The sequence below is a fragment of the Phascolarctos cinereus genome, unplaced genomic scaffold (assembly GCF_003287225.1).
Source record: "Phascolarctos cinereus isolate Bilbo 61053 unplaced genomic scaffold, phaCin_HiC Scaffold_3;HRSCAF=262, whole genome shotgun sequence".
NCBI lineage: Eukaryota > Metazoa > Chordata > Mammalia > Diprotodontia > Phascolarctidae > Phascolarctos > Phascolarctos cinereus.
The window spans coordinates 51,683,013-51,710,915 of NW_027555736.1; the positions used below are offsets into that span (position 1 = coordinate 51,683,013).

At 43.4% G+C, this 27,903-nt stretch overlaps 1 protein-coding gene across 2 annotated transcripts in view; it reads left to right on the top strand.

Moving 5' to 3' along the window:
• The first annotated feature begins 947 nt into the window (after positions 1-947).
• The window catches only part of MCU (mitochondrial calcium uniporter), a 178,007-nt gene continuing 151,051 nt past the window's right edge, over positions 948-27,903 (top strand). Inside the window, exon 1 of one of the 2 annotated variants that reach the window (XM_021006108.2) lies at positions 948-1,122. In XM_021006108.2, coding sequence (XP_020861767.1) covers positions 976-1,122 — 147 coding nt within the window. In that variant the 5' untranslated portion in view covers positions 948-975. The remainder of the gene's footprint in view (positions 1,123-27,903) is intronic. The other variant, XM_021006109.2, reaches the window with a different exon arrangement.

Here is a 27,903-nt window from a genome sequence, read left to right on the forward strand (position 1 = left end):
TAAAATCTCCTTTCAAGGAATTTATTATGCAGCCTCTCACTCATCTTTATTCACTGTGACCTTTTCACTTCGGGTGACAGATATCACTTAATATTTATTGAACTCCCAGTAGGTACAAGACACTAGGCTAGGTGCAAGAGGAAGTGATTAATAATTGATCCATAATTTATTCATCGTTTTAGTTCCCATAAATTGGTTATAAGGCAATTATATCTTTTAAAAAATCTTAACAAATTGCTGTTAGTTTTTGTGTTTTTACGTTGCTTTTTTTAGTTCCTTGAGCACACAATACGTTCAGTGTCAAGGAAAATAAAGAACACGGCTCCTAGGGAGTTTCTTGTACAGGGCTGCAAAGGAACTGCAAAAAAACGAACCAAGCCTTTGAAAACGTACAAGTCTGACTCCCCGGGAATGGTTGGTGCTCAGTCTATGCCCTGATATCTTAATTGTGTTCCTACCCCTCCCCTACATTACAGATCACTGTGGCATGACTCCATGATGCCAATAGATTAAAATGCCATCAATTATGACTGCTAGCAATGGGCATGTCATAAAGAATCACTGCATACCTAGTTAAAGATTAGTTTTATTAGTACCTCTTTTTTCCCCAACTTAGAAAATGCACCCATTGCAGAGCTCTGCATAATGTCTCTTCCTTCCCTCAGTAATCCTGAGCATAGCTCTACCCTTGAGAAGCTTTGCGGGGCTACAGAGGCTGTTCAGGGGGGCTTGGGTGCCAATTACCGGTTCCCTAGAATTTGCCCGTAATTGACTATGTCCCACTATAGGTAACTCGGGTGGAGACTGACAGCCTCCAATGTTGCCCTGCCGGTTTTCCATTGGGCTCTTCGAGAAGCCCCGCCTCCCCTACTCAAGCGAGTCCGGCAGTTGGCCCGGCGCGAGTGAATGGCGGGCTTTAGCCCCGCCCCAGCCGTCCGCTGCGCTGCCTAGGTCGGCGCCGCTTCCAGTTGAGAGATGGCGGCCGCCGCAGGTAGATCGCTCCTGCTGCTCCTTTCCTCCCGGGGCGGCGGCGGGGGCGCCGGCGGCTGCGGGGCGCTGACTGCCGGCTGCTTCCCCGGGCTGGGCGTCAGCCGCCCCCGGCACCAGCAGCACCACCGGACGGTGAGGGAGCGCGCCCTGGAGCCGGGGCTGGGGGCGGGGCGGGGCTGGGCTGGGCTGGGCTGGGGAGCCGCGGCCGCCGGGCGGGCGTGCTGGCGGGCAGGCCGGCCGGCTGCCGGGGCAGCGGGCGACTTCCTCCAACTCGCCGCCGGCCGGGGCTGGGTGGCGGTGGAGGGGCCGCGGTGCCCTTCAGGCGGCTGCGGCCGCGGCGGGCCGCTCAGGGAGGGAGGGAAGGAGGAAGCGGGTTGCAGGAGGAGGGGCGGCGCGCCTGAGATGTGCCTGCAGCCCGGGGACAACGGGGCGGGGAAGGGACGGGGCACGGACGGCGCCCAGACGGAGCCGCCGGCCACGCGCTCGCTCCTGCCGGCCGCCGCCGCAGCCCGGTGCAAGTTGTGCCGTCCGCTGCTCCCTGCCCGCTGCCCCGGCGGACAGGGCTGACCCGAGCTGCCGGCTGCCCAAGGGGGCACTGCCTGGGAGACGAGAGCCGGTGACCCCGTGCAGAGCGGGGAGCGCATCCCCGGGACCCCAGCTGGGACCCTCGCTGGCAGAAGGGACGGCAAACTTTGTCCTCACCGAGACTTGCTGGCGTGTCTGGGCGCGGGGGACAGCTCCCGGGAGAAGCGTGCTGCAGTGTCGCGGAGGGAGGGAGGGAGGCAGCGGGGCCGGCCTCGGGGGTCGGGTCCCTGAGGGGCGAGCCTCTGACCGGCCAAGAGAAGAGCACCCCGCAGCACTTGGGGATCCCCAGCCCGGGGAGGGGAGATCTGGCTCCGGGGTTAACCAGTTGCTAGTGGGTATCCCCGAGCTGGCAAAGGCTGGCAGCGACTCCCCGTCATGGTATGTGTGTGCATGTGCTACATACACACAGTGGTACGTACGCACACACTTCGGGGTCCGTCCATCCATCCACATCTGTCTATCCTAGCTGGGGATTCTCTGGGTATTTTTTTTTTTTAAAGAAAAAGTGCCAGAGAGCAGCCTGGCCTTAGGAGTCAGCGAGTCTTCCCTTGAATTGCCCGTATCCATATGTACTGGCCCCTAACCAACTTTTAGCATGGTAGCTAGTGTTGGTTCTTATGTTCAGGGCTGGAGTGGACAGGAGAAGCGATCCATGTAGACTTCCTTCTGAAAAGAGTCCCCTGGGTACGTAAAGCCATTTGTAGTGCTAGCCTGGCCAGGGCTTCCAAAAGATCCCTAGATCTGTCGCAGGGCATATGAGCTAATAGAAGATAAAGTCCTCTGAAGAACTCTTACAAGTGCAGAGCCGTGGGATTGCTGGTAGTGTCGTTTGTACCTCGACTTCAAAGCCACCCTGCCCCCATTCTTGTGCAAACCAAACCCCAGATTTTCACATTTGGTGTAGTAATATGCCCCTGTGTTAAAGCTCTCAGGTGGAAGCAGAGCTTTTTTTTTTTTTAAACAGTTGGGTCTAAATGTGCATGTTCTTAGCCCCTAGTTAAATGTTTCTGATAAATGTCTGCCCAGAGAACCACTTTATTCAAAAAAAATTCCCCACCACTACCCTTAAAAGGTTTCTCAAGTGAGTATGTATTTAAAGATTGTGCAAAGTTACAAGAGTGATGTATGAGTTTTGGATTGTTAACTGTCCGTTGCATGTGGTGTTTCACCAAAACCAAATAGGAGTTATGTCAGGCTGCTAGTGCTCCTGTGATGGGGGTGCTGCCTGACTGTGAGCTCGTCTGGGTCTGGGCTTTGCTTGGGAAACTGAAGAGATGGGGATTACTCTGAAAGGTAGAAGTAGTATCATTGTGGGACTATAAGGTTCACCCAAAGCTGGAAGTAAAACTACACGTATGGTTAAGATGCTTATTGAAAAAGACTTTTTGTAGTTTTCTTTCTGTGATTGTGTAAACTGTGTAAATGATGGTTTGGTAACAACTTGCACTGGAGCTGAAACGCATTCTTCAGATTTCCTTCTTCTTTATGGACATGCTGTCAGCTGTCAGGAACTTTTTAGTCCTTCATGTTATTCCAAAGAATGAATTTGTTTAGTGGATGATGACTATTGGGCAAAGACAAACAACCTCCCAGATAGGATAGATGTTATTTTAAGGATGCCTGAGATTTAAATTGAACCTTTCCAATGAGACAACATGTCTGTGGACGCTAGATGGCGCCCTGTGTCGGACCCAAGCGTTTTGTTTAGGTCCAGAGAGTAGCCTTCCCTCCCCCTTTTCTATAGGTGAAGTGAGATTAAGTTTTTGAAGATTTGAATGGAACCTTATCTTGTCTTTGCTTTTAGAAGAGGACAAATTACAACACTGTGCAAAGCATAAAATGTACTCACGTGTGTGAGAGAGGCCCTGTTATTTGATTATTAGCTGAATGAGAGGGTGTCAATATGCCTAGTAAAGACATCTGGTTCATCTTGCACACAGCTGTCATATTATAGCATTATATTATTGGCAAAACATGCCTGATACATCAATGCTCAACTGTGTGGATAAGAAAACTTAAAAACTGCAGTGAAACGTTTGGAATAAAGGGGATGTTTTGAGTCAACTGCCAACTTTAAGCAAGATTAAGTGTTGTCCTGTTCACCCCTAGAAGGCAGGATCGATTTTTACCGGTTGCTCATCATGGCACCCGGTGCAGTTTTCCTTCCTATTGGAGCATCTGGCTTCTAATAATATAGAATTCCCCTCATGAATGTGCCAAGCCTCCCAACCCTGCTGCTTCTTTGCTTGCTGCTATTTACAAGATAGCTGTGGGGGATTCAACTTCTTTGCCTCATGAGTTGTAGGAAGCCTTTGCTCATATCGAGCAGCTCTCCGGGCGGCCCCACACAGCCCTTATCACTTCCTAGCAGTCACCAGATGTGGGGCATTGCCAGATGTCTTCACTTGGGCACATATCATCGGCCGCTGTTTCCTACACTTAAGTTTGTGGTCACTCCACTCCAGCTGACTGTGTAGGCATTACCTGAGGATGCCCTTCTTCTGTCTCCTGCTAGAGTGGCCTGGCTGCAGAAGCTTATCAATCACTCCCTCATTGGTAGCTCCCCGTTGCCCATGTACCCATTCTTCAGCCCATTCCTCCTCAGAGAATCCTCCATCATCTGGTTCTGCTTTACTGATTCAACCTTGTCTTCCAGGATTCTCTAGTCGAAACCCTCTTTTTTAAAGTCAGATCCAGCTCCCTGCTGTTCCTAAAATATACCATATGCTTTTCCACAATCACACCTTTGCCCATATGATACTTTCATGCTTGAATTCTCTTCTCTCACTCTCCCCTTTCCCCCCAGTTTCTGCTCTTCCTTCTAGGCCCAGGTCAAGTTAGACTTTATCCATTTAGAGTCTGCAAAGGGATCTAACATTACACACACACACACACACACACACACACCCCATGCTCACAATTTCATGGAATTTTAGAGCCAGATCACTTTAGCAATGATTTCTTCCATCCTTCCTATTTTAGATTGAGACCCAGAAAGCCAAAGCAATTTGCCCTGGCTCCCACAGTTATTAGTGGGTCCAGGACTAGAGCTGTGGCCTTATGCCTTCTGCCTGCCAGTCCAGTGCCTTTTCTGTTCTATGAGAGGCAGTGTGATTGCTTGGAAAGACCTGGTGTCAGGAGACCTGGGTTTGAATCCTGCCGCAGATACCCACTGCCTTTGTCATGCGGGCCAAACCAGTTATCCTGTTAGAGTCTCATTTTCCTCCTCTGTAAAATGGGGCTCATAGAACATCTGTAGTCCCTATTGTCCAGACTGTGATCTCCATTTGGATGGCTATTGAGCTGGTCCATTAGTGCTTATGTCGGGACAGATGCTGCAGATGGACAGTTAACCAGGAACCAGAATTGAATAGCAGGAAGTCTGGATTGAATTTGGGAACTCATGCAAGGCTTTTAGTAACCCCAAGCTTCTGCTTGAAGGGAAGACTGCAGCATTTAATATCCGTGCTCTTCTTTTGATACTCACTGGCTGTCAGTCATTGAAGAATCAAAATTGCAGGTCACGCAAATGAGAAAGACAGGGAGGATGTGAGGAAGCTGCAGTATATTGGCAACAAAGGATTATTTAACCAGCATTTATTATGTGCCTACTGTTTGCCAGGTACTGGAAATATAAGAACCAAATGAAAACAACTCTTGTTCTCAAGGAGTTTATATTCTGAGAGGGGCAGGTGGGAGGGTAGACAGCATGTATATATAAAATAAATATGACATATATACACATGTGTATATAGTCACATATACACACATGTATCTCCCATATAAGCTCTGAGGATCCTTATTCCAATTTCCTTTCTCACAGTTGGGTCTTAGGTCTCAGAACAAGGCTGCCTTTCCTCCTCAGGGTCCTAGGGATATGCCTGAGGAGCCAGGGATGCCACATTCTCCCCCACCCCACGCCCACCCAGGTGTTCTTCCTTTTAGAATTATGAGGTGAGAATCATTTTAGTTATCCAGTATTAAGTAGCTTTTAGAAAGGGGAGTTTACTAAGGTGTTAGAGTACAAACAATTGGTTCAAAACATTCCACCTTCAAAAGTCTGTGACACCATCTCCCACAGTTACATACAGAGACCAGGGGAAAGTGGGCTGTGGCTTAGAGAATACATGTGGCAAAGGAGTAATTCATAGCTGCTGGTCAGTGGCAGTCCTCTTTGTCCATTTGTGGGGCACCCAAGAAACTCCTCTTACGCATGGCAGAGTTGTTTTTGTTTTGTTTTGTGGGGCTCCTCATGAAACTGAATTTACATCCAGTCTCTTCTTGTCCCCCAGCGTACACACTGCCATCAGCTGATCTAGGGATGCCACTGGGATGTCATTGGGAAGATGGTACATCCAAGATTTTCAGACCCTTCAAAATCTCAAGAGATCCTTCCCCTTACTAAGAGAGGGGTGGAGAAGAACTAAGCCAATTCCAAAATTGAGCCTCCCTCCCACCTCACCCCCCAGGTGGTTCCTCTTTAAATGCCCCTCTTGCTCCAACCTTTCTAATGATTCCATTGTTAACCAGCTTGGTAATTTTAGATGACCCATAGGACTTGGCCAAGTTTCCTCAGCCTTGTTCTTGTGCAATGACGCTCTAGTTCCAAGGACTTTTTGCACTTAGTCTGAAACCTGTGATTGAGAATTTTATCACTTACTGGGGTGACTTGATTGAGTACATTTACAAAGTAAATACAAAGTATTTTTTGAGGGTGAAGCACCGACAGTTGGGGGGACAGCGTAAAGCCCTCTTACAAGAGATGGTTCTTGAGGTGAGCCTTGAATGGAGCTGGGGATTACAAGAGGTGGAGATGAGGGGGGAGCCCTGGGAATAGTTTGGGGTAGCCTGTGCAAAGGAGACAGAATGTCATATGGAGAACAGCAGGCAGACTGGTTTGGCTGGAATGTGAGGAGCAGAAATGGGAAAGACTTCTGGAAAGCTAGATCGGAGCCAGACTGTGAAGGACTTTAAATATCGAGTCAGTGTTTTATCTGAAACTTCTTGAGCAAGGCACTGACTCGGTCAGCTTGTGCTTTAGCAGTAGCAACATGGTGGCTCCATGGAGGATTGATTAGAGAGACTAGAAACTGAAGAGGACAAGGAAGCCAATTAAGAGGGTCTTGTGGTCCATATCAGAGGTGGTGAAGGTCTGGACTAGGCTATTGTCTCTAGGGTGGCTGTCACCTTGTCACCATTCTTACCCCTCCATCTTGGCATCCCTGGCTTCTTTCAAGGCTCAGCTCAAATGCTGCCTTCTGCAGGAGGCGTCTATCACTGGTCTTCCCAACCACCTGAAGCTTACCTTCCTTCCTCTCCTTGTGTATGTTGTATATACCTATTAACGTTCATTATTTCTCCATTAGTATATGACTTCTTGAGCACTGGGACTGTTTTTGTGTTTTAGCCTATCTTTTATTTTATTTCATTTATTTATTTTTAAGGCAGTTGGAGTTAAGTGACTTGCCCAGGATCACACTTGTAAGTGTCAAGTGTTTGGTTTGAGGCCGAATTTGAACTCGGGTCCTCCTGACTTCAGGGCCAGTTCTCTATCCACTGCGCCACCTAGCTGCCCCTCAGCCCATCTTTTTATTCCCAGAACTTAACACAGTGCCTGCACATAATAAGTCCTTAATAAATGCTTCTCCAGTGATCTATTGGAGAGAAGGGATTGGATAGGAGATGTGCAGAAGCAGGGGCTCAATAGATCTGCATTCTGGGAAAGGAAGTATTTTGGTTGGAGAGGAAGAGCAAAGGGTAAGCAATGGACAAGCTGTAGATTATGACCATACAGTCTCAGAGACATGGAGGGAGGCCCAGAGCCACATGGGGTGGGCCCTTTGATAGGACTTATGGGATGGCCTGGACAGTAGTTGTATAGGATGAAGTGCAGTTTGCACTATTGGCGTGAATACCTCTCTACTCAGGTGTTCAGTGACCTTATGATGAGATGATGTTTGTCAAGTGCTTTACAACTCTTGAAATGCTATGAAAATGTCAGCTACTGTTAGCAGGCCTATTCCTGAGGGTACAGAGTCCTAGAGAGATGAAGTGACTGACTCAAGGTCACCTAGCTAATTAGTGCTTGGAACAGTGTTAGAAGCCAGGTCCTCCAGCTTCCTACTTGGTCCATGTGGTTTTTCCACTGAACTTTGCTCTCTGGTTTATCAGGGATCTTTGTGGTGCTTTCTCCAGGAACGTTGAATCTAAACATTGGGTTTTCTTATTTAGGGTAAAAAAACAAACTTCTTTTGCTTAGGACTTAAACTCAGCCTTGCCTAATGATTCCCTTGTCAGACTCCTTGCCAATTGTTTGCAAAATCTAACCTCTGCAGTTGGAACTGTAAAATATCTATTATCTCTTTTCATCTGTTTCTTTCAATGGAATTTGTTGAATGTTGGGAGTAATAAGACCGTGGCCTGGGAGAGGGGGAATGATGTTGATCTTAAGAAAAGTAGTGTATAATAGGTATTTTGCCTAAATCTTCAAGGATTGCTGGTGATCCATGGATCTGTGATTGCATGGGTGATCTTTGTAGGTATGGCTCTAAAGCCAGCATCCTCTTGGTCAGGTTCAGTGTTGGGATGAAATGCAAGTCATTGAACAAATGACCTGGCAAGGATGTGGAGGCAGTTAGCCTCCTCCTCTCCATTTGGACACTGCATCTGGTTAGTAAGTCCTCAGGTGGTCTCAGATACCCATTGTGTCTGAGAAGCTCCAGCTGTATGGCTGGGACCTTTGATAGCTCCAGACTGAGATGCTGCATTGGGAAGGCTGAGGCCAATCAGGTTGGGCGGGGGAAGGAAGGGAATCTATGTCAGAAAACAGCTGGTCCTCTCCCACCGGTGTTACTTTTCCTGCTTGTGTTGATCTCAAAGCCCTCCATGCCATAATAGTCGTCGTCCTGAGCTGGATGACTTGGGGCGAATCTGTCTGATCTGGTCCGGAGCGGGGCCTGGACAACAGACACACAGTCCGTTTCTGCGCCTGCTCTCAAAGCCCTTGCAGTCGATTGCACTTCAGGTTTGTGCTCTGCTGGCCCAGACAAGGAAGCCTGGGGCTGCCTCCATGCCATTGAGAGGTGTGAGAGGAATGCTAAAGTGCAGGCACGGAGCATTTTTGACACCTAAGTGTAGGGTAGGGTTGGGTCTGATGGAGGAATGAAAAGAAATGAGAACTGCCTTTTCAACTTGGAAAAGCATATCCTCTCCTGTGGGCCAGCAGAGCCCAGCATGGCTCCGATGTCTTCAGTGGAATTCCAAGATGAATGCCACCAGTGTCTTTATGCTGGTAAGTTTGCTTTGGAGGTCATCCACCCAGGGGTGATGCCTGCTGGGAGTTTGCATTTGAGCTGCTTTTGCTTCTCCTAAGGACACAGCCCAGCAGGTGCTGAATCTGGAATTGGAAATCCCCGCGTTCAAATTGTACCTCAGATATTTACCAGCTTTGTGACCATGGGCAGAGCTCTTTTTACCTCTGGGAACCTTGGAATCCTCATCCCTAAAATGGGTTAACAATGCCTACTTGTAGTACCAACTATATAAGGTTGTCAGGAGGCTGAAATAAGGTATATGAACCACAGTGCCAACTTCAAAGCTCACTGTACATGTCAGTTACTGTGGGTAGCTCCCACATTGTAACAGTAAGCTGAAAATGAGAACTTTCTATAAGTCTTTTCCTCTTTAATGATCTTTTTTAAGGGAGTGGGGATGGAGCTGGACCTTTGATTCTGCTGGTTTAAGGAACTATCAGTGAAGAAAGTCCCTCCATCAGTTCAGATCAGCGGTTTATGGCCTTAGAGATTATTTCCAAGCCTTGAAAGGTTAGGGATGTTTCCAGAGGTCATGGGTGTTACAGGCTGAACTGGATCCAGGACTTGGTGATGCTGAGGCCAGCTTTCCAAAGGCCACTCTGAGCCTCTCTCAATAATAGGATTAAGCCGGTAAATGGTTACAGTAGGTAATAAAGTGGGGGTTTTCATCATTATTACTGTCTTTTCATGCATCTGGGCCAGAGGAAACCACCAGTAAATTCCTGAGGAGCGTGTGCCCATGAAATCCTTAGGACCTCAACTGGACAATCCTGGGATGGAGGTATGCCCCCAAATAGGACTTCCCTAGTGAAGTTATTAGCAAATACTAGGAAGGAGGTGCTGAAGAAGGTCCACCCAGCTTTAGAGTCTGTGAGGGGGGAAAAATCGGCCTTTGCTTATTAGTGCTGAATGTGGGAAGGGAGGGAATTCTCCTGTGGCCACAGGAGGAATGAGTCACAGGGGTGGGGAACCTGCAGCCTCAAGGCCACCTGTAGCCCTCTAGTTCCTCAAGGTGCGGCCCTTTGACTTCAGACCTAGAGACCATACGGGGCTTCAGGGCCACAGGTTCCCCACCCCTGGTCTAGATTTTGTTGTTGTTTTGATAATCTTAGTGCGAATGTGCAAAACCCAAATGTATACATAGGAAGCATTTTAAACAAGATCTATTTTAGCTTTCCATCTGTGATTTTAAATAAAAGGATTTTCTGTATTTGTCCTATCTCAAATTAGTTGGTAATTATGATAATTTAGATAGCTGACAATGAATTCTGAAATTAACTGTGAGGGAGCCAGGTAGTTTGGGTGCGAGGTAAGGGATAGCCTTAGGGAGAAAGAGAGCCTGGGGACTTGGAAGATAAATGAGTCTGAAGGGTAGGCTTTCGCATTCTTTACAACTTCTGGGATTTCTGGGCATGGAAATACAGTCGTGGTTGTGTGAATTATGTAGAAAGGCTTTATACTATGGTAGAATTCAGAGCAGGGATGAATCTTAGAAATCCTTGGGTTCAGGACGCCGAGATCTCTGTGACTTGCCCAGGGTTATGCAGGTGGTAGTAAGTAGCCATTGGGACGGAGGTGGAGAACATGTGGCCTCGAGGCTATATGTGGCTCTCTAGGTCCTGAAGTGTGGCCCTTTGCCTGAATCCTAACGCAGGTTCCCCACCCCTGCATTAGGATTTGGCCTCTGTTCTACTTCCAGATCCCGAGCTCCATTTTCTGGAGCCAACAGGCCTTTCTTTTGAATTGAATGGAATTGAATTGTTTAGATTGAGTGCTTATGGAAACAGTAGTTAATTTAGCCGTATTAGTATTGTATACGTTGAGGAATGCTCCTAAAATAATCTCACACCGAATTTTCAAACGAAAAAGTGCATTTTCCTATCTTACTTTTTTGCCCTCTAGGGGTTGATAGGAAAATAGTGATTATAATCCGCCATATTAGATGTCTCTCAGGCTTAGATTTTCTGGTATTTGAGGTAGGTAGTCATCAAGTATGAATCTTATTTTAAGTGTATTTTGGCAGCAACATCCTCCCATTTCCTTGTTTATCTCAGGAGAACATAAGAACCTTTTGAGTAAGTATCTGTGGACATTTTCTTGAGATTATGATGTTCAGAGCATTTTCATTCATTTATTTATTTTGGGGTTCATGATAGGCCCAATTGTTCCTTTTCTACTCTTGTGCTGATGGTTTCCTGAGGCGTTAGGTAGTAACAGTGGAATAGAAGGCTGGATCTGGAGTTAGGAAGAGCTGAGTTCAAATCCTGCCTTAGAGAGTAGTTGTGTGACCCTGGGTAAGTCATAACTTCTGCCTATTTCTGTTTCTTCATCTGTAAAATGGGGATAATAATAGTACTGCCTCCTGGCATTGTTGTGAGGCTAAAGTGAGATAATATTGTAAGGTGTTTTTGCAAACTTTAAAGCTCCCTATAAACATTAGCTTTTATTATAATTATTATCTGTGACTTGTTAATAGAATTCCATTTTCTTTGGCCTAACAAAAATAACATTAGTTAGGGTCCTAGGGAATCTCCTTGTTTTGATGTTACTTGTAACACTTGTCTGTCAGGGGAAGGGAATCATTGTATGGATGAAACTACCTTATCTTAACTTTTGGTATTTAATAACTAATCTTTCATGGATGGGATCCAAAGTGCATCTGCCTTGAAGTGAATTCTCATTGATGTGGAGAATATTAATGTTAGCTTGGAGGATGACCTCATGGTGCCTGGCACATAAGGAGTTCTCCATAAATGTTCTTTGATTGCTTCATCTGGATGAAAGTGCCATGTGATTAGAAAGCCAGTAGGTGAGAATGGTTAATGTGGAGAATCATAGACCAAGTGTAGAAAGGGACCACAGAGATGATCCATCTAAGACCTAGTTATAGGATGATGCAGAGAGCAGACTTTGTTTTGTTTTATTTTGTTACATGACTTGCCCAGGGTCACACAACTAGTAAGCGTCAAGTGTCTGGTCTGAGGCTGGATTTGAACTCAGCTCCTCCTGACGCCAGGGTCATGCTGTATCCACCGTGCCACCTAGCTGCCCCTGAAGAGCAGACTTTGAGCCATCAGGCTGATGTTTGGATCTTCAGCCTTCCCAGTCTGGTTTCCCCCCTGCTTTCCCAGCTACCCTGCCTCACTCTGTGTATATATTCCTCACTCCTGCCATGTAGCCTTCATTTGACTCAGGTGCCACCCCCCCCCAGAGGCTTTTCCTGATCTCATCCTTAGATCCAGCCTCACACCAGAGCCTTCCTTTCCTAGCCCTGTTATTTTGTATTTCCTTGTATTATAAGTGTATACTGTTGCCCCTTTAGAACTGCAGCTCCCCAAGGGCAGGGGGTGTTTGCGCCCCCACCCCTGCCCTAGCCTCTAGCTGACTTGTGGAAATACATGCTTATCGACTGATGGAAATACCTTAAGAGAGATGGAAGTGTTGTGGGGCTTCTTCTGACCTGATGCGGCCATTCAAATTCAGAGACTCTGGAGGCCAGACCAGTGACTTCAGCCTGCTTTTTGGCTTGACCTTTCCTAGGCTCCTCCCCTCCACCCACCCCAAAAACAAAACACACACACACACACACACACACACACACGTATGTCCTTCCAGCACCTCATCCCTTTCACAACCTGGACATAAATGGCTTCTCTGTCATCTTTGCTTTTCAGTGTATTTATTTTTAAGACCTTTTATCCTTGTTACTCACTCCCTTTTCTCTTCTCTGCCTGCACTGGAATTCCGTCATAGCACTACAATTTCTACCTAATTATGAACTGCAGTATTTCCCTGTTGCAGATAGATTGCTTTGCTCCTGAGTATAGTACTTCTCTCACCAGGAGCAAAAACCTGGATGTTGCATTCATCCAGGTTTAGAGCAGTGTTATAGAGTATTCTGGGGTTTCCTTGTCTTAGGAACTGTAGCCTTAAGGTTTAAATTTTGCAGTATGGATTCATGGGCTGGTCCTTTCTATGCTCTGAACTCCCTTGGACTCCCTTCAAGGGCTATTAAGTTTTATCACTTGGGAAATGAAAGTGACCTAAGGACAAACTGTCTCTTAGCAAGTTTTGGCAACTCTTAATTCTTCCAACATATTGGAACCATAGATACCACAGACCACTCCTGGCTCTCTTGTCTTGGAATTATTAAGACAATTTTAGTTGGAGTAGTCATCCGGCATTCTCGGTTGATTGGCAGCCTCCTGGGCTACCTTATTTAGAAATGTAGGAAGCACACACCTCCTTCTTAGTCACCTGATCTGTGTAGGTACAATGGACAGGCAAGGGATCCATTTCTTTACTACCTGATCCATCCTTAGGTAGATTGGAAATATGTGCATTACTGGAAATGGCAGCTTTGTTGGTTAAACTAGCATTGGGAAGCATCTGAGGGTTTCTGAGAGTCACGGATTGCCATATGACAGAATTAACATGAGTTTCCTAATTTAGGCAAGTAAGATGGTAAATGAGAGGACTGTGTGCCATGGGCTGTAAGGAACACTGACCTATGGGCAGTCAGAAGACTTGGAATTTTGTTCTGCATCTGCTTCTGATTGGCTTTGGGACAAGTCTCTTTAACCCACTTGGGTTTTCATGTTCTATGAAAATTAGGGTCTATATTGGGAGTAGAGGGTCATAATGTTTCTTTCCACTCTGGCTAACTCTGTGGTAGGTTGTGTGGAACCATGAACCCATGGTCTTCTTCTTATGTAACCCGGTTATGAGAAATAACCAGCTGTACTCCCCTTCTTGCTTCTCTATACACTAATGTGTTTCACCCTCCTTTTATTTTCCAAATTCTCTAGAGAACCTCTGGACTTCAGTATTTCACAATTCACTCCCTCAGCGCCCTTTGAAGACATTAAGGCCCTGAAGGGTGACACTTGTTTCTCCTCTCCTTCTTAGAATGTTCATATTGCATCATTATGCCACCCCCTCCATTTGCTCAAACAAGTTCACCTCTTTATGTTTCACTGGATTCTTGTTTTTCTGTTTCTGAATTCTTACTCAGCTTTGTTCTTTTATTTTTACATTAATTAAAAAAAATTTTGAGTTGCAAATTTTTTCCTTCTCTCCAACCCTTCCCCCATCCATTGAGAAGGCAAGCACTATGATACCCATTATACATGTGACGTCATGTAAAACATTTTCATATTAGTCATGTTGCCAAAAAAAAATAATAAAGTGAAAAAAATATGCTTCATTCTGCTCTCAGAGTTCATCAGTCCTCTTTCTGGAGGTGGACAGCATTTTTCATCATATGTCCTTTGGAATCATTGTAGATCATGGTATTGATCAGTATAGGTATTTGATTAGCGTTATAATACTGCTATTACAGTATACAATGTTCTCCTGGTTCTGCTCACTTCCCTTTGCATCAGTTTGTATAAGTCTTTCCAGGTTTTTCTGAAACCATCCCCTTCATCATTTCTTATAACACAATAGTATTCTATCACATTCATATGCCATAACTTGTTCAGCTATTCCCCATTTGATGGGCATCCCCTCAATTTCCAGTACTTTACTACCATGAAAAAATCAGCTCTTGTCTTTTTATCAGACTTGCTTGAAAATTCTTTATCCATTTAAAGCCCATTTTTCCTCATTGGATTATACTTAGCTTTTCAGGATAAATTATTCTTGGTTGTAAACTTATATTGTTTGCCTTGAGGTATTATATAACAGTCTTTTCTTGTTTGTAGTAGAAGTTGCCAGCTCTTATGTGTTACTGTCTGTGGTTCCTTATACTGCTTATTTCTGGATTCTTACAGTATTTTTTTCCCCTTTGTTGTGGGAGCTTTGGATTTTAGTTAATGACCTTAATGGATTTTTCCTTAAGGAGTTTCTTTCAGGAGGTGACTGGATTCTTCCTACATGCACTTTGCCCTCTGGGTCTAATAATTCTGGACAATTTTATGATCTCTTAAAATATAGTGTCTAGGCTTTTTTTTTTAATCATGATTTTCAGAGAGTCCAGTGATTCTTAAATTATATCTCTACTTGACCAATTTTCCAGGTCATTTGTTTTAGATACCTGATACTTTATATTTTCTTCTCTTTTTTCTGATCTTTTTATTTTATTTTAATATTTCTTGCTGCCTCATGAAGTCATTGATTTCTATGTGGTATATTCAGGTTTTCAGGAAGTAGGTTACTTGGGTGGGTATTGTCAGTTTTCTTCTAAGATGTTTGTTCTCCTTCCAAGTCTTTCCTGCAGAACTTTTATTTCATTTTTTATTTCTTCGTTTCTTCTAGGTGTTCAGGTAGTCTTTGTGGAAAATATATTTTTCTCTTTTAGTCACTGTTTTAGTTATTACGGAATCATCTTTAGGGAGAATTTCTAGATCTACAATATTTTTTTATACTGATTGGTGTTTTCTTTGATTTATTCCTCTCTACAGCTTCAGTTCTGAATTAGAACCTTGTTCCATGGCCGGGTTCCTTTTTCTGCTTACTTTTGGGTGTGGTGGTTAGCTATGCTAGGAAACCTCTGCCTCTTGGGTAGAGACTCAGTGCCTCTCCTCCCATCCACCCTTGTGAGGGTCTTGGCTTTGGGCTGACTGGTTCTGAGTGCTGCTGCTCTGCTCTGGTCACTGCCACGTGGCTCTGGTTACTTCTGCTTTCTGGAGATTTCAAGTGCCCCTCTGTGGAGCTTTCTGCCCACCTAGGTGCTTTCTGATCACCCAGGTGTTTGCCCTCCTCTCATAAGGCTACAGGAGTCTTTGGCTGGTCACCAGATCTCTGGGGAGCTGATTTGTTTGCCTGCACTGGCTTTGTTGGTGGCTTCCCTTCCTTAGGCTTCTGGTTAACTTTTGGGGCAGCTCTGGAAGAAGCCACTCTAGATCCCCATTGGATTTCTTGATTGTTAATCAGTCTAGTGAAATCTCAGATATTTTCTGGAGTAGGTATTTGGGAGCTGGGCAGTCTGCTTTCCATTCATTCCACCATCTTTGCTGGAAGACAATGTTAAAGGTTAGGGATGGAGAGACCAATATTTCATTTTTAGTAGTTGTTGTTGGGGCTGGGGGGACTTTCTTTCTGAGGAGGTAAAAATTCCTTGGGATAATTCTGGTACTCATACATTCAGTTCTACCTTATTCCCTATATTCTACTTCTCCCATTGGAAGCAAGAAGAAGAGAAGGGCAGTCAGTTTTAAATGGGGATGATACTGCTCCATTCTTGTAGTCTCTGAGATTACAGTCTTTCATCTACTCTTTATATATCTTGAACAGACCTAGTTATTTTTATGTTCATCATCCCCCCCCCCATTAAACTGTGAGTTTCTTGAGGTCTGGACCTTTTTTTAACCTTTCCTTTTATCCCTAGGTGATTAGCACAGTGCCTGGCACAAAGCAAGCTCTTTATAGATGCTTTTGGAATGACTGTATTTGTATTTCCTTGTTTTCATTCTTTTTACACATCTTCATGCATATTAGATTACCTGTGTAGGTTTCATCAAAAAACTTGGATGAGAATTGCATAGGATGAGAAGGTATATGGAGGTTGTGATCTGCATGGATGCATCTGTTACCAGAGTAGTTTGCAAAAGACCTGACCTAGGTGCACCATTTAAATGGTGGCCCAGGGCTGCATTAACTAGTGACAAGCTCTCCATCAGTTTCCTGATTCTCTAGGACTAGCCCTGTGGAAATCTTTATAAGTAGGTGCCCACTGAAATCGGATTGTTCATGAAATTTATCAACAATTAGTTGCCCACATTCCTATTAATTTCTTTTCCTCACAGCAGTGTAAGGCAGAGAGTTAGAAAGTCAGAGGGACTGTTTTCTATGTCTTGTAATAGATTGTGTTAAAGATAATATGGCTTTTTAATTATAGCTCTTCATGTGACAGTGTCACTGTCTGTACTTAGATGCTATGGTGATAGGAGTCATAGAAATGCAGAAAAAGAAGAGATTCTGTTTGATTCAGGCAACAGCTAATAGTCATAAAGCAGTTCACAAGTCATGCTATAGAGAAATCAGTGCTTTATGTAGGTGCTGATTAAAAATGACCTCGGAAAGAAAGAGCTGATTGACTCGTTGTTAGGATTTGAAGACCTTGACCCAATGATGATGGACAAATAGTTTATGGGAAGGAGGGAGGGAGGGAACTTTTGGAAAGAGGTGTTGCCAACTTTATCACCATGTTGGATTACTTACTGAATTACATTTCCACAGATGATTAAATAGAGGAATCTTGGAGGTGTTCAGTTACTTTTGAAATTGATCTTTACTAATCACCTTTTTAAAAACCCTCCTGTATCCTGTATCTTATACCTGCCAACAACTCTCTCAGTTACCTGAAAGGAGGGCTTGTGGCCAGGGGCCAACCCCAAGTAAAAATGTGTTTTTCATCTTAAATCAGAATGGCTACCAGAATATTTTCAGGAAAGCTTATTATAGATTATAGGAAGTAGCATGTGAGTTTCCAGATCCCTTTTAAGTGAAGGAAAATCTTTTACTCCCAGATACTCAGACAGAATCTTGGCTGGAGTGTGCCAGTTTTGTAAATGAGGTGATACCAGTGTGTGTATGTGTGTGTATGTGTGAGTCGTGCGCGCACATGCGCACGCGCATATATGTGTGTGCATACATGCACAACTATACATATATACACATGTATACATGTTCACAGTCTGGTTTATTTTCCCACTTTTTAGTTATGATTAGTGCTGATTCTGTAATCAGTGACTAGATAAAAAAAATAAAGTTGACAGGTTACATGTATATTAACATTTTAATTTGTTGGTTTAGTGCCTTTTCCCCTTGTTTTACTCCTTTCCCCACCCCCTCAAGCAGTAGTACTAAAGAAAATAAAATCTTCTTTATGCTAAGCCCTGATACATGCTTTAAATATAAATGAATATAGCATGGGGTTTGCAGTATAATAGAGAATTTTTTTTGCTTCCTTGTATTAAAATGGAACTTTTGAACCATTTTCAGTGCTTTCTTGATAATTTTAATATCTCATTTTGCGTTGGTGTTTGAAACAGGATGAAGTTAAGTTCCCAATGTGACCAAGTGCTTCCAACTCAGGAGAGCTTTAAATATGCAATGATTTTCTTTTTAATGATAGCTTGAGCTTTTAGCAAAAGGGGAAAAAATGAAAGGGAGTATAATAGATTTCATGTCTTAAGATGAGAAATCCTTGTAAAGATTAAAGTAGAGATGAGTTGAAGCCATAGTTATAGATTAGAAGGTCACATCACAGCCAGTATTAGAAAGAGCCAGAGGAGAATGGGAGGAAAGAGTGGGCCGAGGAGACAGGGTTGATCCACTCTGTCTCTCCCACAGAAAACCTCAAAGAAGCAAACTTATAAGGTCAGGGAGATCAACAGGGTTCCAGGCATAATAGCTGGTTCTTCTTAAGGAAGTGGAACAGGATAGCAAAAGGCACCTATGGTACATTAGATAAGGAGAAGTCTTTTGAGCTAGATTTTTATTTTCATAGGCACAGACAGGAAGAATAAGATAATTTTTTCAACTCTTAAGGAATGCTGTTTTTGCTTTAGGAAAAGCCAACCATATATGTGTGTATATATATATATTATATATATATATATATTATATATATATAGAGAGAGAGAGAGAGAGAGAGAGAGAGAGAGAGAGAGAGAGAGAGAGAGTATGGAATGACCTCCTCATTTATCATGTTCTTGGGGGAAAAGAAAAAAAACTCTTAGTATTTCTTGCAAGGGGATGCTGGGGAAGGGTGGGGGTGGGGAATAATGCTTTATTACACAGCTGAACATGTCTTCTTCAGAATGCATAGGAACAGTTGCCATAATACAGAGAGCTCATATTGGATTGATCTGTTGCAGCATAAACTTGATTTTACACAACTCAAAGATGTTTCAATTCTGTAGAGCCCAGACAAAATGTAATTGGAATTCTGTTGGCATTAATTCAGTAGTGTGTTATTTCTGTTTGTTTGAAATAATCTGAAGTTGGGAGGGGGGGAAATCTGTTTCTTCTATAAAAGGAGTTTTACTGTTTGTATTCCCTAGATGGTTAAAAAAAAAAGCTCTTTCTAAATTAAGTGGTATTTATAGGCTAAAGGGAAGGCATAGGGATGGATTTGGGAGAATCCTGGTCAGTAAAGAGCCAGCACAGTGCTAGGCACATAGATCCTTAGTAAATATTTGTTTAATTTTATAAGTTTTATTATAGCTATGTCTGTGCTCATGTCTATTCTTACATATTGAACATCAAGCTCAGAATTAACAGCATGGGGCTGTGGCCTGGGGAGAATGTTCTCTTTTACATCCAGGTTCCAGATAAACTCTTCCTAGCCTTGTTAATGGCCTGGGAAGCCTTTTCTGGCCTTCACTTGGTCTGTCCCTCCCAATGAGTTGCTGTAATGCTGAACCAGCAGGAGAAATACTGTAATAAACAAGATACTTTCCAGGAGATGGAGCTGAAGGCAAACCACCAGCCAAAACAGAGGGGAAGATGTTATTTGGGCACCTAAGAGGTGAGCTGGTCATAAAGGAAAAATACTGCTGCCCTCAGGGAAGATACCACTCTAATTAAGTTAATTGGGAACTGGGTGATGTAGACTCTCAGTATGTCCAAGGAAAAGGTGACAGCTTTAAGCATCCTTTAAAATTAGGTGACAGAGCAAGAAAACTCTTGGTTCAAGCTTGTCATATGTGAGGACTGGAATTTCCTTGTTTCTTCCTGAACAAATTGGGCTCTGAAGCCTCAAGAATGAGTCAGTTCAAGTCTACTTGTGTTTGTTATAGGAATTTTAAGGGTTCCAATGTGGAAGGGCCCCACGAAGGATTAGGAAAGTTTGTCAGGGAAGACTGAGGTGTGCTTACTGTAGGGAGGGGTAAATAAAAATTCCTTTAAAATTCCTTTCAATTCCTTTCAATTCCTTTCAATTCCTTTCAATTCCTTTTTAAAAAAGTCTAGCTCGACTTCTTTACACGTAATCCATTTAAGATCAGTCTGGTGGGGATGTATGTGAAAGATGCTTAGGATTTTTAAATGTCAATCAGTTTTCTAGGAACAAAGCAACACGAAACTAATCAGCTGAAATATATCAGGGTTTATAGATGGGTAAATTGGTGTTCATGAAATGTGATGAATTTAGCTGCTCTTCCCCATGGCCCACTTCCTCCCTGACTTCCTTACTTCCTTCTACTTAGGGAACTACCACTTTCCCATCCTTCCATGCTTGATAACTTGGTACTATCTTTCTTTTATTTTAAATTAAAAACATTTTTTTTCCTTTAACAAGCATTTTTGGTATTAATTTTGAGTCTCCCCAGTCCCTTTTGACTCTTTCTTTTCTCTTCGCTTCCATCCAGTCCCAGATCCTGCTGATTCTCTCTCCAAGACTATTTGCAACAGCCTCCTAACTTGTCTCTCCCCACTTTAATTGATTCTGTACTCCATTGCCAAATTCATCTTCCTAATGCACAGATCTGACTGATTATTTCACTGTTCTGTTCAGAAACCTTCCGTGACTCCCCATTGTCTTCTGGGCAACTTATCCTGGCATATGAAGTGGCTTTTTTTTTTTTAAACAATCTGGCCCCAGCCTGCATTTCCTACCTTCTCTTCATGTCTGCTCCCTTTTGGATGCTCCACACTCATGGTTTCATCAACGCAGCCAGGCTTCCTTGTGTTGAATTGTTTTCCCCACCTTGACTTTCCCCACCTCATTTCTTTACCTGCCTCAATTCTTGTTCAGTTGTTTCAGTCATGTGCAACTCTTTGTGACCCTATTTGGGTTTTTCTTGCAAAGATAGTGGAGTGGTTTGCCATTTCCTTCTCCAGCTCATATTACAGGTGAGGAAACAGAGGCAGACTGGGTTAAGTGACTTGCCCAGGGTCACACAGGTAGGGCATGTCTGAGGCCAGATTCGAACTTGAGAAGAAGAATCATCCTCACTCTAAGCCCAGCACCCCATTCACTATGGCGCTACCTACCTGTTCTGCTTCAAGTCTTCCCCATCATTTAAGATACAGCTGAAAGGCCCTTGCTTTCATTAAGCCTTCCCTGATTGCTCCCAACCAGAATTGGTCCTTGGCACCTTAGAGTACTCATAACATTTTTTATCTCTTATGCAATTATTATATTTGATTCTATTATAGTCATTTATATCTAGTCTAGTCTAGGGTTAGGGCCTCCTTGAAAGCAGAAACCAGTATTGTATTTATCTTTGTTATCTTATCTATTATATGCAGGTTCCTTAAATGTTCGTTGTTGAATGTGGAGGTTATGTACAGCTGTTTCTTAAACTTGTGTGAGTTCTAAGAAACTCAGTATAATCAGATTAAATTGCAAAGTGGACTTAAAAATAGCATTTAGAAAACAATTTTTGGTTGTTTATTCTGAGTTCTGAAAACGAATCTGAAGTTAAAACTGTCCCCCTTTTTCATGCAAAAATCTTATTACTCTTTCTGCATTATGTATCAGTTAATGAGTTACTGTGTTAAATCCCCGTTTTTATGTTTGACTCACCATGAGGCTGGGAAGGATTTAATAGCTGTTGTTTTCGGAAAAAAATATTAACAAATGTATATCACATTTTGACAGCCTTTCCCTATTATTCTGGGCTCTAAACTATAGGAGCTTCTCGGGCTTACTGTCTTGGAAATGCCCACCCATCCCAGTTGTAGACTTTGGGGACTGACTTGCTGGGGTCCTCTTGGCTCTGAAGGAAGGGCCTTACCTGTGACACTGACATGAGGTGTTTTTCTGTTCTTTTAGATCTTTTGCCACCTTTCCTTCAGTGCCTGGCAGGATTCCCTTCCTACCTGCCTCTCCATGTACCATGCCAGTGACATGATAGCCATCATAGCTGCTAGAGAGGGAAGCTGGCCTGTGGGAGTCAAGTAAGTGCCTTGTTTCCTATTTGGCATGGCTTTTGCTTACTTTGCAAAGCCATGTAGAGTAACTCCTAATAGTGAGATTTTTTTAAAAGGCACTTGCTTCGATCCTTTGTAGACTGGTTCTTTTCTCCCGCTTGCCATTAAATGTCTGGGCATGGAAGGGAGAAGCAGCTGCTAGGGGCCAGCTGAAGGCACTGGTTTATATTTTTAGACCATGACAGATGCAGAGGATGGCTTTTTACTTTCGACATGAGCCCTTTGAGGTCTGCTCCATGGTGCTTGTGGGAGAGAGGTCTGGTTCAGATTGGGACTCCACCCTGCCATTTGGCAGGATAAAACAGAAATGTGAAGTTTGCCCTTGAAGCCCTTTGACTTTTGTGGGCCTTCGGCAGGGCAATGGATGACCTAGGGCTGGGTGGACCCGTACGTTTAGGCTTCTTTGGGGACAGGACAGGCCTTCGAGGTAGGCCGGTAGGAGCTGTTGCGCTTGCCTGGAGCTGGAAGGAGAGGGGGGAGGATTGGCCCCAGCCTTGTGTCTGAGTTAGAAGGATTTGCATTAGTATTTATGGTCCTGGTTCCTTAAACTTGGTGTTTTCCTTTTCAGGTCACCCTGTAAGTTTTTGCCTCTAAATGAACACATCCCTTGTTACACCCCAACACGCATTTAAGAGAGTGTTATCCTGCTCTGTCTTAGGTGTTGGTGATGTGACGTGTTTATTCAGGGGAAACTTGAATATTCCCAGGTATGTGAAGGCAATCACTCTCATGACACACATTCTTCTTCTCAAAGAACTTCATTTTCAGTGAGAATTCAGATACAGCCAAGGGATAGAAAATTACTTAGTTCTGTTTCAGTTGATTTTCTCACTGCTTGATACTAAAGGTACAGTGACTGAGAGCCCTATAATTTATAGTTTCAAGAATCTGCATCTCCACTGGGCAGTGGGATTTGAAGGGAAGGCTGAGTACTGAGGAGGTAGGTGCTTTGTTTCTGCCTAAGCTTGACCTTAGAAAATAACTTCCTGTCCTCGAGTGCTTTTTTTCCTGAATGTAAGATGAAGGGAAGAACGTTTTAAAAATGTTTTTTAATAAGACATTCTAGAAAGTATTGGAAAATATCCAAATTGTTAAGAGAATGACTCGAGATGGTTTCCCGCCCCCCCCCTATTAATGTTGAGACAAGGAGCTTATTTTTTCCCATTTGTAACCAACCAGATGCTAGATTTTTGGACAGGGCTCATGTGACTACTCTTCCTTTGTTGATGACTCATCACACTCAATGGAGTATCAGCACACTAGTTTTCTAAGACGAATCAATCATGTTTGTTGTTGGGACCACATCAGAAGTCACAGGTTATTTCACTTGAACTGGAGATTCCTAAAAGGTATAATGAATAAACCAGTCCTTTTAATGGTTATACGCAATTATATGGCAGGAGATATTCTAAAAATTCTTTCATCGAGTGGCTTGGTTGCCCCTAAATTGAGGTAGCTTTAAATTAGAATACCCACGTTGAAAAGCTAGCACTAGATTGAAATTCAAGCAGGTGGTTCTGTTAATGTCTAAAATCAGTAAGTGCTGTGATTTTTTAAAAAAATGAATTTCTGACTCAAGTCAGTCCTCTTAGTGAAGAACCATGCTAAAACAGATGGTTCTTGTTTGGGACTTCCAGAAGGATGAGATGTTTTCTCCTTCCTGAGTGAGGAGAAGAATGAGGGAACACCTTGCTGATGGCCCTTTGATGCTTGGGAAACCTAGAAGTTGTACTGAGCATGTTGAGTATGTAGCAGTCATCCTTTGAGATGCTTACACAGGCAGAGCCAAGATGGTGGACTTGCTTGAGCTTTCCACCAAACCCCTCTAAATATCTGTAGGGGAAAAAATGGCTCTAAACAAATTATAAAGCAGAGATGCTTAGACAGTGAATGCTATATGAGTACGTGGTGTTTTATTTTTAAAAGCTCTAGAGTTTATAAAAACATTTGAAGGCAGATTAGAGGAGGATATTTTTGTCACTTTTAAGTGGAGATGGGGGCTCTGTAGATTTGTCTTCAAGACAGTGCGGCTAAAGTAGAATACTATTCCGTGATGGTATGTTGTTACGTCAAATATCCTTGTTCTTTAAAACAAAGAAATTCAGTATGGTGAAATGGATAAAGGGGAGTCATGAAAGACCTGTGTTCAAGTACTGTCTGTGATGTGCACTAGCCGTGTGATCATTTGACGTCTTGGTGTCTCAGAGTTGTTGTTACAAATGAGTTACCCACCAGCCTCTGGAGGGAGTGTTCTGCCCTAATGAGACAGATCATAGGTCTGGACCATGCCCTCCAACCTCCACAAAATCTACAGTCAAAAGCACAACATTCCAGAGTCCCAAGCAGAAGCATATGTAGACATAGTAAGGAAAGGGGGTTATTACTTGCCTAGGATCACACAAGTATGGTGGAGTCCCAGATTCCAAATCTCTTTCCTTCACGCCATGTTGCTTCCGGCAGTGAACTTGCTCTTTTACACATTGTATTACCAATACACAATGGCTCCTTCCCTCCTGTGAATGTAAAATACCTACACTCCCTCCCATCTTTTCCAGATGAGTGTTCAGTGGGACTGGATCCTGAGAGCTGGTCAAGTCATCCAGGGAGTTTCTGCTGTTTCAAATGTTACTTTTGCCTCAGGCATTATCTCTGTGGAAGATGGCTTGAGAGAAACCAATTCATTGTCTGCCAGAGGTAATCTTTAGGATGGTAAAGGCTGGGCTTTCTCCCTTACAACATCAAGCAAAGTGCCATGAATGTAGCCAGCATTCAGTTAATATGTGGGGATGACCTTTCTTCTTAGACCTCACACAGAGCTTTGTTTTGGAATTCTTTAATGTATTATTATATAATTTTGTGTATTTTGCTCTCTGTGTTGGGGCTTTATTCTCCCATTCTAAGGTCCTGTGATTCACGAAGGCTAAACTTTATGTTTTCTTTGGTGCCTAGCATGTTGTCTGCACACAGTAAATGCTTAATAAATATTTGATGAATTGCTAAATGAAGATAAACTGTTTTTCTTATTAGATTTCTCACTTAGATTTCACTGTAGCTCAGCATAACTGCCACGTGTTTTAGATGGAATTCATTTGTGTCAAGTTCATTTTGATAGAATTTGCTGACATCATTCACAGTGCCTAAAAAGCCCTCTCTTTCTGGTTAAATTCTGGCCTATCTTTCAAAGGCTAGTTCAGATGCCTAAATACCACCTTCTCCTTGCATGTAGCTTCCTCTTACCCTGAATTTATCTCTTCTTCCCTCTCCCCTCCCCAGTCATTCTACCCTCAGTGTGATAACAAATCACAGAACCATAGCTTCAGAGTTAGAATCGACCTTAGAGACCCAGAGACCCTTAGGACTCCTTTAGTACATAAGGCTATGTGGCTTTTACAAGGCAATAATAAAAGGTGGTTAGGATTAGAACTCAGGTCTCCCTTCTCCAAACCCTGTGTTAGCTCCAATGAGCTCTGATGCCCTCCACAAGGACCTCTGTTCCTTTAAGAATTCAGAGAATTCTGTTTTGATCCTTTTAAATACATTTATCATGTATTATTGTATATTTTAGTCATCTGTACAGGTGCCTCAATTCCCTATTATAATTTAGTAAGAGCCATGAGGGCAAGGAATAGATCTTGTATAAAATTGTATTTTTCCTGGGGCCTTAGACTTGCACCCTGCACGTATAGTAACATTCACTAAATGTTTGAGATGAGTTGAATTAAATTTTGGAATGAAGAAAGGCACTTTGCAGTGACCTCCAAAATGCGTGGACTAGGCCTCTCCACCAAATTACTCATCATTTAGTTCCAATAATGTGTATTTGTATCCCAGGAAAATGCTGAGGCTTTATTCTTATACTAATGGCCAGTTTGTCCACCTAGCACGGGATTCATTATGTCGTATGAGCTCTAGCATTTTTTTTTTATATTGCTATTGTTTGCAGGGGGAGCTCTGGCAGGGTGGAGGGGTGAAGAGCACAAGGAAAAGAGGGTTAACGAATTAGAACCATCACCTGGAGGAGACTAAGTCTGAATATTGCAGGCTGATTGAGTACTGTTGTATCCAGTAGGCCTCGATGGTCTTCCATTTGTTTGCCTTATAGACTTAATAACTTTACTGAGTCTTAACGTCAGCTTTTCATTTTAAAAACTGCTTTGGGCTCATTGAGGAGGACATCTCTGCCCTTGAAGCTTGCATTTGAAACATGTCTCAGTGGCATGCTGTCTGTGGCTTGTTTTTCTGTTTTTTTCTTCCTAATATAATGAAAGAGTAAAGCAGTAACCACAGCTTCTATTCATATGACCCTTTTCTCACTCCAGCCCTGAGAGATGGGGAGCAGCCGACCAAGATGTCCACTTCGTGTATTTACAGCTAGTCTACGCTCTACCCCCTGAAGGCAGTAGGCATTGTGCCATACCTTTGCTTGTGCTGTTCTTTAACATGGAGATGGATCCCTGAGATCTGCTGCCTCCGGGCCCCACCTCACACACCACCTCCTTCATGCAGCCTCTTCCCCTGGTCCTTAGAGCTGCAAAGAACTATCCACCAGGACTTTGTGTAGCATGTGGGTCACTGTGCAACTCTCTGATGTCACAATTGTGTAACAATCATATTAAAGACACTATGTCTTTTCTAAGCTATCTCCCTCAGCCCCTAGCATGGAGCTCTGCACACAGTAGGCTCTTGACAAGTTTTCATTGAATGAATTACCATTTTGCAGATAGGGAACCTGTAGCTGCCAGAATTTTAAGTGGTTTTACCCGTCATCACACTAGTGAGTATTGGAGTGTGTGGTTAACCTTCTCCAAGTAGTTTCATCTCTGACTGCAGAAGAAGTCTTTATCGCAGCAGGGCCTACCAGACATCTTCACTTGGATGTTCTGCTGTCACCTTGAATTCAGTACATTTTGAATGGCATTCATCGTCCACATTCCAAAATCTACTCCTCCTGACATTTTCTCATCATTATTCCAGTAACCTGGATTTGAAGATTTCTCTGTGATTATCGTAAGACCCACAAGGTGGCCAGTCACCAAATATCATTGATTTTTTTTTCCTGTTAGCATCTCTCTTACCTTTCTGTTTCCATTCCTATGGACAAAAAACCTGAGTTTAGTCCTTATTATTTTGTGTCTGGACTGTTGTAATCACCTCCTCACTAGCCTCTTTTTCTCTAGTCCATCCTATACACCTCTGCCAAATGAATCTTCCTAATATGTTACCCATATCATGTCACCTTGCTGTGAGAAACTTTCGGTGACTCTAACTTATCGGATCAAGCCCAAACTTGTTCAGCCTGACATCCAAGACTCGCTGCAATTGGACCCAACTCTACCTGGGAGCTCAGAAAGAAAGAAAGTTAGCTGGTTTTCATGTCAGATTTAGGCCCATCTTATGGCTGGTCTGCAAATATCAGAGATTGTAGTAGTCATGATGGGAGCTTACTGGAATGTCATCTCAATAATCCCTCCCTCCCCTCTTTGAATCTTTCAGATGGCTCCGTTGACCCTTTCTGTGCTCTTGAGAGATGAGAAATTGCATTATAATCATACAAATTCCATCTCTTTATATTAAATTGTGAGCTGTCTGAGGACCAGGGCTGTTCTTTTTCATCTTTCTGCTTCTGGGGCTTAGCACAGTGAGCTGCGTCTAGCAGATGCTTGTTGAAGGAGTTTAGTAGGGTTCACGGAGCATCCTGGGTCACTTTACAATTCACATTCAGCAGTGTTAATTCAGAAGTGAAAGATGACCCATGGTACTTTAGGTCAGGGTTGGGAGGGAATTGGCGGATCTATGCCTAGGAAGCTTTGGCAAGGCTTTCCACACATTAACTTTAATTCAGAGCAAAGCTTTTATTTCCTTTATACATAATGGAAATGAGTCATGAAGGATGTTGCAGGTGGGGACAGTAGAGTTTGCTGATTTTTATATTATGCCTAGCAACATCACTTCAAGCACTGAGAACAGCCGGGAATGAGCTCACAAGAGTATTACATGGATGACCCAGTGGATGGAGTTTCTCCCGTTCTCTGTAATGTTTGTACTTGCTAGTGTCTTGCTGTGATGGTGTATCACCGTTATTTCTATTCATTGTAGTTTGCCTGTGAGTGGGTGAGGGTGAGGTAGGGAA